We start from the raw sequence: 12,383 nt of genomic DNA on the forward strand, positions 1-12,383 counted from the left end.
TCAAATATTTATTTTTCTTTCTGTTCTTCAGACTGAATAATCTGTATTGACATAGTATACTCAAAATCAAAAGGCTGGAAGAAGCTGCACATGCTCGTGGACTCATAATTTGATAAATTTCTTTAATTAAGAAGATACTTTGTAGAATTTCCTATTATACATTTTAAAATGTCTAATAGCAATTTTTATTAATGCTATAGTGCAGTTAGTTTATTTGTAGTTCTTTAAAAACAAAATGGCAATAATTGACTTGATTTTCTTTCTTTCTTTCTCTTACAGACCCATCATGGGAGCATTGGTCCAGAGTTTTACCGTATTCTCTTCAATTTGGGAGGTCAGAGTCCACTGATTTTGTACTATCTTAAGAGGAATAACCTAGCTGGCATTTCCAAAACCCCTAAACAGACCAAGGTTAAACTCACTGAAATATTACGAGAACCATATCCTTTTTTGAGCTTTAATTTAATATGATTATTTTCTAAAATATTGGAAATTTTTTGCTAAATATCTCAATTTTTTTAAAAAAAGAATGTATTTTTTAAATTTTTTATTTGTTCTTTTTAGTTATACATGACAGTAGAATCTATTTTGACATATCATATATACATGGAGTATAATTTCTCATTTTTGTGGTTGTACGTGATGTGTAGTTACACTGGTCATGTATTCATCTATGAACATAGGAAAGTTATGTCTGATTCATTCTACTGTCTTTCTCATTCCCATCCTCTTTCCCCTACTCCACTTGTATATCAGAGAGAACATTGGGCCTTTGGTTTTGGGGATTGGCTTATTTCACTTAGCATGATGGTCTCTAGTTCCATTCATTTACCAGTAAATGCCATAATTTTATTCATCTTCATGACTGAATAATATTCCAATGTGTATATACACCACATTTTCATTATCCATTCATCTATTGAAGGACACTTAGGTTGGTTCCATAGCTTATCTATTGTGAATTGAGCTACTATAAACATTGATGTGGCCATGTCACTATAGTATGCTGATTTTAAGTCCTCTGGGTATAAATCAAGGAGTGGGAAAACTGGGTCAAATTGTGGTTCCATTCCAAGTTTTCTGAGGAATCTCCATACTGCTTTCTAGAGTGGATGCACCAATTTGTAGTCCCACCAGCAATATATCAGTGTACCTTTTCCCCCACATCCTCACCAACATTTATTGTTACTTGTTTTCTTGATAATTTCCATTCTGACTAGAGTGAGATGAAATCTCAGTGTAGTTTTAATTTGCATTTCTCCATTTGCTAGTGATGTTGAACATCTTTTCACATATTTGTTGACTATATTTTTTCTTCTGTGAAGTGTCTGTTCAATTCCTTTGCCTAATTATTGTTTGAGTTACTTGGATTTTTTGGTGTTAAGTTTTTTGAGTTCTTTGTGTATCCTGGAGATTAATGCTCTATCTGATGGGCAGATGGTCAAGATTTTCTCCCATTCTGTAGGCTCTCTCTTCACACTCTTGATTGTTTCTTTTGTTGGAAAGAAGCTTTTTAGTTTAATATCATCTCATTTATTGATTCTTGATTTTACTTCTCGTTCATCAGGAATCTTGTTGAGGAATTAATGAATGAATATTTGACCAATGCTTTTATATAACATTCAATACCCAAAGCCTTTGTGCATATTTGGCTCACCTATTTCTCTTTTGACCTGAGGCTATGATTTTGCCTGTAAGAAAAGTAAAACAAACATAAAACCCAGGAAATTTAAAATTCAGTATACTGAGCTCTGTTATAAAAAGCTAATTTTGCAACTTATTTTTCAGTATTCAAGTATTTATCAGAAGTGATGGTCATAGCCTTCTAGGCTTCTCCAAAGAGATTTAGACATGTTTTGGATAGAAGACTTTGTTCAAATGAAAATTTAACAGAAAGCTCAATGTTTTAAACAATGTTTTTGTCAAAAAAACAAAGAAATTAGTGATCTTTAGTTGTAGCAGGAGTGGAAGCATAAAGTTTTATCTATTTATACTCCTGTACCCTTAAAACCCATCCTGGCCCAGGCTTTACTGGGGACTCAGATGACCCCCAAAGAGATATAGTACGGTGGTCTCCAAATTGGTGTATTTACTGCTGTGAGTACGGAAGAATATTTAGGACTCTTATTTGTAATTTTTATTTCTATCTTTAAGAATGGAACTTTCATTTTACCACTATTGAGTGAACATACATCCTCACTCAGCTGATATCTCAGGCTACACTCTGCTATGTTGAGGGATAATGATAGCATATTTTTGCTTGTATTATTTTCTGACTATTACAGCACATTGCTATTGTTGCATATGGGAGATTAAGTGGATTTATATCATCTGATTTTAACTAAATTAATACTCATTAATGATCCAAAAGCTTGAGAATATTCCTGAAAAGACACTGGGGATTGATACACTTATAATGTCAGAATAAATGCTAAAAACAAGAAAATGGCAGAATATTTCACCCATTTCCTAAAACAGCTGCTTTTCAGCCATGCGGAGATGAAATTAGTGATGACCCACTCTATTCTGATAAGATAGTACAAAATAAATTAAAAATTAAAATTTTCAAAAAGACTTTGAAAGATGAATATAATCATTATTATAAACAATGAATCTAACCCTAAGTGTAGGTTTTACTTTTTGATAGTACCTAATGATGCTGGTTTAATTTGCAAGGTCTTTAAAAGCCCACTGACTAGACATCTATACAAAACTCAACAATTTGAGGACAAAATGGTTTGGTGCACCCACTAATGAATAATGAGTTAAATTTTATTTTTAAAATATTTTATTTAATCTCTTCCTTTTCTATTTATAGATTGCATGTCTTTAATAATATGTTATAATACAGATTGATGTATACATAATTTCTGAATTTAAAACTATTCTTGTATTGGAGTATGTTCACATATGTAACCCATGGGATACACAATCAAACAAAAACAGAAACCATTACTCTAGCATATTCTTGGGACCCTTTCCAGGACACTTCTTCCCCCACATTTCAATCAAGACAACCTCCAGAAACTCACTGATCATAAGCACATGGAATTAACTTGGACAGCCCTGGAACACAAGGAAAGAGGTAAATTACAGGGTTAAATCAGTCTGTTCTCCAATTTGTAACTTAAGTAGTGATGCAAAAATACCCACCTGTGTTGGATTACGTCCAAAACAAGATTTTAAAAAAATGCTTATGAGTGAAATTTGAAATTTTTTCATAATAGATTACTTTTATGTTGACTAATTTTCATTGTAACTATTAAAATGTCAGACTTTGTGTTTGAATTTCTGATGGGCATGTGTTTACTCAATGCCTATGCAAACCTTCATACCACCGATTACTGAGACTGTGAGTAGGTGTGGGCAGAGAAGGGAGGAAATGGAGATCTAAAGCACAAAAGTTGGCTGGGCATGGTGGTATACCACTGTTACCCCAGTGTCTGGGGAGGCTGAGGCAGGAGGATCACAAGTTCAAAGCCAGCCTCAGCAACTTAGTGAGGCCCTAAGCAACTCATTGAGACCCTGTCTCTAAATAAAATACAAAAAAGGGCTAGGGATATGGCTCAGTGGTTAAGCACCCATGGGTTCAATTCCCAGTACCAAAAAGGGAGGAAGGGAGAGAAAATTTGACATTTATATTTAAAATTAAGAAAATTAAGAGGACAGAGATGAAAGAGAAATTTTGGGGATGATAGGTACAAAGTTAATCATTATCAAAATGATGCATCAAAATTTTATCAAAGAGTTACTGTGTACCAAGCAGTGTTCTGAGTACACAATTCTCATGCAGACTTCTGAGATAGATACTATTGTCATTTCCTACTTTACAGATAGGGAGAATGAGGCACAGGAAACTCAGGTAACTTGCCCGATGAACACTAGAGCAAGTGACAACCCTTGGAATCTATCATTGGTGGATTAGTTTCAAAGCCAAAGCACTCCAACATTCTGGTACTTAATTGTTTACAACAAGAGAATGTGCAGCTCCTAAAGAAGATAAAAGCATATTCCAGGCTTTGAAGAACAATCAGAATTGTAGCTTGAGGGGAAGGATGGTGAGAGGCACAGGAGTCAACAGAAGACAGAAAATACAGGATGCAGTTATACTCTTCTCACATTGGAGGATAAATGGTTTTTTAAAATTTCTGACTAGTTCTTCATTATATCACTTTAGCAGTTTTCCCTCTAAACATTTAAGATTGAAAGGCATGCACAGTCTATTTAAGAATCCCTTCTTATATTTAATAAGATTCTTCTTTCTTAAACAGATCAAATATAGGATAATATTATATTTGATCACTACACACCCTTTAAATCAGTCTTATAGAACAGAAACATTTTAAAAACTAAATTTAACATCGTAGGTATTATTTATTGTTAACTTTTTAAATAATTTTTAATTAACAAATCATAATCATGTATCTGTGGGGCATGAAGAGATATTATCATATATGTATAAAACGTGGAATGGTTGAACCAAGCTAATTAACACATTCATCACCTTAAATACATATTATTCTTCCCATTTAACTGCAGCTTTGTACCCTTTGATCATTCCCCATTCTCCTTATCCCTCATACATAATATTTTTATTAATAGAGTGATTTGCCCAAGTCACAAGAGAGAATGAGCTCATTGCTGATCACACATAAACACTGAGAGAACTGGAAATGTGTATGGAGACAATGAGAGAGAGCCAATGAAACTGTAAATCACAAGCACACCTATGTCTTCTGAAATAATTTTTTAAAATATTGTTTTAGTTGTTGATGGACCTTTTTATTTTATTCATTTATTTATATGTGGTACTGAGAATTTAACCCAGTGCCTCACACATGTAAGGCAAGCACTCTACCATTGAGCCACAATCCCAGCCCTTCTGAAATAATTTCTAATGTACATTTATAAAAATAATATTAATTTCTTTTTTAAAAATTCAATCACTTAGTTATGAGTAAAACAGTAAAAATGTTTGACTTCTGGAGGTTTAGGCCAAAAAAAGAACTTTGATTTCTAGGACTTAGAACTAAAAGTGAGTGCATCTCCAAATGGTGCAAAATCTTATACAAAATGTATTGAGAGCTCCTATTTTCCTTTCACACATTTTCTACATTTTGTAAACCATCCAAGCCCTTCACATGTTGAGACTAAACTAAGAAAATAATACCCCAAAATCTAATAACTTTTTAACATGTGAACTACAAGTGTTTTAAAAATTGAAAACTCAGGAACAAAATGTTGGTGCAGTTTGTGTGGGTCCTATTAAAAAGAAAAGTTTGTAGGCTGTACCTGTATCTCTAATATGAGTTTTAATGTCACAGTGAGTGCATCATGTTACTATAAACACATGCCCCCACCAGCACACACTCATGGGAGACTCTTTTTTAACATGTCAAAACTATCCAGGGATGGATTATTTAAACTCTACAACTGAAAACAACATGGAATATATCAACATTTATCCAGGCATAAAAATGTAAGCTATACAAAGGAATCATCTGCTGTGAATTATCTGTGATGTGGGAGAAGCAAATAGTCAACAGTGAAAAAAAGTAAAAAAAGAAACTGAGAGACCAGAAAGATCATCTACTCTAACACTCCATCTTCATACAGTAGTAAGGGTCCAGAGGAACAATTTTGGAATCATGTGAAAATTCTTTTCACTTTTATCTAGATAAATAATCTTTGTCATACATGTACATATACATTTTCCTCATTAACCAATATGACATAGCAACTTGTAATTTGTTACTAAAGTAACTATCAATTATGTCAAAATTTTTTTTCCCTTTTGTGTGTTGGGGGGGGTCAGTGGGCAGGGAACGGGGATTAAACCCAGGAATGCTTTACTGAGTCACATCTCCAGACTTCTTTTTTTTGAGAGAGGGCCTCACTAACTTGCTGTGGCTGACCTTGAACTTGTGATCCTCATGCCTCAGACTCCCAAGTCACTGGCATTACAGGGGCCACGCCAATACACCCAGCTTTTCCCTCACTCCTTCTAAAATACTCATAGTGAAGTAAATAGGAAATTCTATAGTACTAGAAAGTTTGTTCCATTATTTATGAGATCTTAACCCCCCCCCCAAATTAACCCTCTGTTTCCTTCAACCTCAAATATTAGGGTGTGGGTATTATAATATTTTCTATCAATGAAACCTTTCAGATCATGGAAACCAGATGTGAAGTCTTTTTAAAGTACATTTTTGTTCAAAGCACACACCCCTGAAAACTCCTTGCAACACAGAGATAAAAGATTCCCTCTGTCACAATATAATGGAGGACCGATAATTTCCTCTAATTGTCTGAAAAGAGAAAAAAAAAAAAAGAAAAACAGGAACATAGTGGGCTCAGGCAGGTGAAAGGAAGAGAATAAAGAGAGGAGATAAGGAAGCACACAGGAGACTTAGAACACTTGAGTGGGCCTTTTCAGAAGCAAAATTTCACTCTAGTGTCTGAGTTGGGTGATTCGGAGGCAGAGAACTTTTTTGGGTCTGGAAATGAGCTTGGATGAACAAACTGTGTTAGATAGTTTACTCTTATCTTCCAGAAGAAAGCTAAGTTATTTTTGTTTACTCTCAGCCTTGTTAAAAATAAGGACCAAAAAGAAAAGCATGCATGGTCCCCCAATTTTTAAATACAGGGAAAGGAAAATCCACATGATAGATGCTTTGATTAGACAGCTGGTGCTGCATCTCTCCCAAAGCCATGTCATAGGACAGATTTTATTTTTCAAAAGTATCCATAACAATACTGTCCATCTTGCATGCTTTTGTTACAATGTGACCTTGCCACTTTTCCCATCAAGACCTAGTTAGTACCTGTGTTCACTGTCCTTGAACTTGGGCAGTCCTTTTTAATTTCCCCAATTAAGAGTGTGACTTTGTGACTTCTCAGGCTACATCATAAATGATTTGTAGCTTCTGTTTCGCTTTTGTTCCTGGAGTGCTTGCTCTTGGGAACAGCTACAATATGAGGAAGAAGTTCGCACCCTGTGGTGAGGCCACTTTCCAGCTATCAGCCACAGCTGAGTTGAGCTACAGCCAGCATCATCTACCAGACACACAAGAAAGGAAGCCTTTCCAGACCAGTCCCATCCGACCTCAACTACTTGAGAGACTCCCAACTGAGAAGTCCAATAAATACCAAGAACAATAGAGTCAATAACAATAATGCTTGCAGTAAGTAATGATAATTGTTCCTACCTCAACACACAAATCCAAAGGCAGCATTATGGTGAATGAGGAAAAACTGAAAGCATTCTCTTTAAAATCTGGAACAAGACAAGAGTGTCCCCTCTCACCACTCCTATTGAATAAAGTACTAAAAATTCTAGACAGGGCAAGCAGGCAGGAGAAGGAAATAAAATGGATAAATACAGGGAAGGGGAAAATCAAATTACCATTGTTTTCAGATGATATAAGCCTATTCTTAGAAGACCCAAAAAGCTCCACCAGATGATTTCTGGAGCTGATCAACAAATTCAGCAAAGTAGAAAGTTACAAAATTAACATACAAAAATCAATAGCTGGGTTGGGGTTGTAGCTCAGTGGTAGAGCTCTTGCCTCAGCACCACATATAAACAAAATAAAGGTCCATTGACAACAACAACAAAAAATTTAAATCAATAGCTATCTTATACATTGATAATGAATCTTCCAAGAAAGAAATCAGGAAAACAATCTTATTGACATCAGCATCAATAAAATAAAATACCTAGGAATAAATCTAAACAAGGAGGTGAAAGATGTCCACAGTGAAAATGACGGAACAAAGAAAATGACAGAAGAAAGAAATTAAAGAAGGCATAAGAAGGTGGAAAGACCACAGACCTCCATGTTCGTGGATAGGCAGAATTAATAATGTTAAAGTGGTCATACTACCAAAAGCAATATTCAGATTCACTATAATCCCCATCAAAATATCAATGTCATTCCTTACAGAACTAGAAAAAAACAGTTCTAAAAGTCCTTTGGAAGAATAGAAGACCCAGCATAACCAATCTAATACTAGGTCAAACAAGCAATGCTGGAGGCATCGCAACATCTGACTTCAAATTATATTACAGAGCTAGAGTAACAAAAATAACATGACCCTGACATAAAAACAGACACATAGACCAGAATAGAAGACACAGAGATAAAACCATGCAGATACAGTCTTCCAATCCTTGATAAAGGTGCCAAAAACATAAACTGGATAAAAAAAGTCTTTTTAACAAATGATGCTAGGAAAACTGGTTATCCATATATAGAAGAATAAAACTAGACTCTTGTCTCTCACTGTACACAATAATCAACTCAAAATGAATCAAATACCTAGAAATTATACCAGAAACTGGGCAACTCCTAGAAGAAAATACAGGGTCAAGACTCCAACATATAGGCACAAACAATGATTTTCTCAATAGAACCCCTAAAGCTCAAGATATAATGCCAAGAGTTAATAAATTACAAAGTTTCTACACAGTAAAGGAAACAATTGAGAATGTGAAGAGAGGACCTACAGAATGGGAGAAAATCTTTGCCAGTTACTCTTCTGACAGAGAATTAATATCCAGAATATAAAAAGAACTCAAAAAACTTAACACTAAAAAAATTAAAAATAAAAAAATAAATAAACAGCAAATGAACAGACACTTCTCAAAAGAAAAAACATAAATGGTGAACAAATACATGAAAAAGTATTCAATCTTATTAGCAATTATGGAAATGCAAATCAAAACTGCACTGAGATTTCATCTCACACTAGTGGCAGTCATCAAGAATACAAACAATAATAAATGCTAAATAGGATGTAGAGAAAAAGGAACACTTACACTGTTGGTGGGATTGTAAATGAGTACAAGCACTGTGGAAAGCAGTATGGAGTTTCCTCAAATAAATGCATTCTACTGTCATGTACAACTAATTAGAAGAAAAAAATTTAAGAAATTTAAATTTAAAAAACAGTAGGCATGGAACAACTATATGATCCAGCTGTACCACTCCTCAGTATTTATTCTAAAGAATTAAAGTCATCATACTACAGAGATAACATGAATACCCATGTTTACAGTAGCACAATTCACAACAGCCAAACTGTGGAACCAGCCTAGGTATTCATCAATGGATGAATGAATAAAGAAAGTGTAGTATATATATACGCAATGGAGTTTTATTCAACCATAAGGAAAAATGAAATTATATCATTTGCAGGGAAATGGATGGAATTTGAGAAACCATTACATTAAACAAAGTAAATTAAACTCAGAAGTTCATGGGTCATATATTTTCTCTATTTGTGGAAACTAGAGACGAAAAATGAAAATAAAGGTGAGTGGGGGGTCTCCTGAAAATTGAAAGGAGATCAGTAGAGCAGAAGAAAAGGATCAAGGGAGGAAGGTAGGGGAAGGAAAGGAGAAATACTGGGAAATAATATTGGTCAAATTGTTAAATTGTGTACAAATATGTAACAACAAATCCCACCGATATGTACAACTATAATTCACCAGTAAGAGAGAGAGAGAGAGAGAGAGAGAGAGAGAGAGAGAGAGAGAGAGAGAGAGAGATTATAGTTGTTGCTTTATGCCATGTTTGAGGTTGTTTGCTATGTGGCAGTAGATAATTGGACCTTGCTCCCTTCCCAAGACAGTCCACCACTGAATAACATGATATGTAAAGATCTGGCCCCTTCTTCCAATTCATGATGATTCTAAAGGGTGCCTCCAGCTATCAAGTCAGCTGAGACTTCCATTATCATAGTTCAACTTTTCCCTCTGCTCATTTTTACTTCCTTTCCTTGTAAACACAGGTGTTAGTTTCAAGAGCACTCCCTAATAAACCTGCTGAACCTTAAGAAATCTGCTGATCTCCATCTCTGGGTCTGCTTGTCAGAAAACCCAACTTCAGACAATATATTTGTTCCCAGTATTATTTAACAAAGAAGGAAGAATTATGTTATGCCGGTTCTCACCATTATAAAGGAAAGAATACATTTATTGCTTGCTAATTTTCTTCTAGATCCCCAATAGTCAAGTAAATAGAAGCAGATGGGGAAATGTGTGGGAATTACATTTGTGCTAAGATCTCATTTGCTTCCTTGAAATGGAGTTACCTGTTCCAGTTTGGGCATACACGACCAAATAGCTTTTTATATTTTCTAGAGCTCATTCTTGGTAAGGAAAAACTTTAACATAAAATCTAGGAGTAGGTAAGTGCTGAATTAAACTTAAAATCCCACAGTTAGTGGTCATCTTTGTGTTGTTTAAAAGACATTTGAAACTCGAAATCTTGTATTTGCATTAAACCACAATATGTATGTAGTTCTTATTTCTCCACAACATAAATTCAAAGAGTTGCAAGGGAGTTTAAGAAAAAAATATATACACAATAAATAATAATAGATGGAAGAGACTGAGAAAATCTTACTGATCACAAGACAGGACCACAGCATATTGTTGAATAGGTTTTGGGCTGTCCAGTGTGGTCCCTGTAAGAATCAAGCAGCATACGCGTGCTCAGTGGTACTTGATGGCTTTGACAGTATGTGTTTAAGGGCAAGTGTGATGCATGTGAAGAAACCTGTTTCACACAAGGGATAAGAATGAGACTACAGTCTCTCCTTTGCACCTATTCACTTCCATTTATCCTGCCTTTGACCCTTGCTTGGGCTTTCCCCAGATCCTCATTTTGGATTTTAGATCCATTATCTATACTAATTACCTTTCAGAGATTTCATTTAGTGTCTGATTGTGCCCCATTACTTAGACATGCCTTCATTACCTGGGTCTAGATTCCAAGCTGTTTTTTGTGGCTCATTTAGCAATATTTGAAGTTTTACTTTGTTTTCCTCTTGCCACTTGCAACCTTCTAATTTTAGAAGGAGAGGGACTTAAGAAATTTCATATTAGCTTATTCATCCATTCAGCATTCATCCATCCAACGAAATTGCAACAAAGTTAATTTCCCAAATTCTTTCTTCTCATTATGCTTTTTCTGAGTTGGATTTTTCCCCCCTTTTACCTCTCATAGAGTTTTATTTTGTTTTTGTTTGTTTGGTTGATTTTTCTCAATGAAAACCTCTCAGTACCATGCAGATTTCTGGTTCATACAATATGGCTTCAAACCACAGAAGAAAGTAGACCAATTTCTGTACAAGGTCTGTAACTTTATAAGTAGACTTGAGCTGTGTAAGAGTCTGTGATTGCCTTTATATAGTCAGAAGACTGCTGATCCATACATCCACTTAATTTATTCCCTTTGATGCTAACATATGTCAACCTAAGATAACCTGATAATTTTCTACTTGGCTCCAGGAATTCCATAATTACCTTTTATATATATTAATTTTTAAAATTAATATATTAATTTTTATATATTAATTTTTAAAAACCACATCTAAAACTTATTTAGTTAATCCCTTTATAAGCAAAAAGTAAATCGTGAGGCATAGTAAGATAAAGAACACACAATTATTCAAATTATACTCAGAGTATCTTTTTGTTGGCTTTTACTTGAAGCTGGTCTAAATTTCATTGAATAGGTTACTAAGTTTCTTCCTTTCACAATCTCTGGCAGTTAAGAGTTGGGGGATGAGTTTGTTGTTGTTGTTGTTGTTGTTATTTTAATGAAAATGATGTTTTAAAGAACTTAAGGAACAAAGTGTTGTTTTTTTTTTTAACATGGGTGAATCTGTATGGTTTGTACCATAAGCATTTTTATAAGCATTCTGCAGTCACCTTGAGTCAGACGCAATTACAGAATTGTTGGTAAGATCTAGTCCTTTTTTGTTATAGACTCAGTTTAAGTTCTAGTAAGATTTTCTTTCATTTTTAATAAACTACCCAAAACACAGACCACAACTCACCAACTCATTATTATACTAACTAGTGAAATAAATAGAAAACTTCAGTTGCTTTAGGTAATTAGGCTCAAGGAACTGGATTGTATCAATTTTTTAGCCAGCTATGGACTTTATAAACATGGTTCAATGGGAAAATAAGAGTGGTAACAGGAGGAATTTTCATCCTGGAAAGTTAGTAATGGTATTGGGTACTGAACCCAGGGCACTGTACCCTGAGTTACATACCCAGCCCTTTTAAAATTTTATTTTGAAACAGGAGCTCATTAAGTTGTCAATATGGCATTTAACTTGCAATCCCCCCACCTCAGCCTCCCCCGTTGCTAGGAATACAGTCCTGTGCCACTGTGCCTGGCTAGTTTAGTTTTTCAAAAAATTCAGTAGAAATGTAGCAAAGTTTAGTTACTATTGAGTATGAGAAGAAAGATTCATTTTGAAATAATTAAATGATCATCAAGTACTGGAGAAAAGGGTATTCTTGCTAAAAATGTTATGGCTCAATAAAAGCAGGTGGAAAGGCTAAGGCTTTTTAAATGCTT

The 12,383-nt window shown here is 34.6% G+C and overlaps 1 protein-coding gene across 1 annotated transcript in view; it reads left to right on the plus strand.

The window, feature by feature from the left end:
• Fam227b (family with sequence similarity 227 member B) overlaps nucleotides 1-471 on the plus strand; it is a 190,190-nt gene extending 189,719 nt beyond the window's left edge. Inside the window, exon 12 of the mRNA XM_047539284.1 lies at nucleotides 280-471. Within this exon, the coding sequence (XP_047395240.1) occupies nucleotides 280-471 (192 nt within the window). The remainder of the gene's footprint in view (nucleotides 1-279) is intronic.
• The last annotated feature ends 11,912 nt before the right edge of the window (nucleotides 472-12,383 follow it).

Source organism: Sciurus carolinensis, chromosome 2, assembly GCF_902686445.1.
Source record: "Sciurus carolinensis chromosome 2, mSciCar1.2, whole genome shotgun sequence".
Classification (NCBI taxonomy): Eukaryota; Metazoa; Chordata; class Mammalia; order Rodentia; family Sciuridae; genus Sciurus; species Sciurus carolinensis.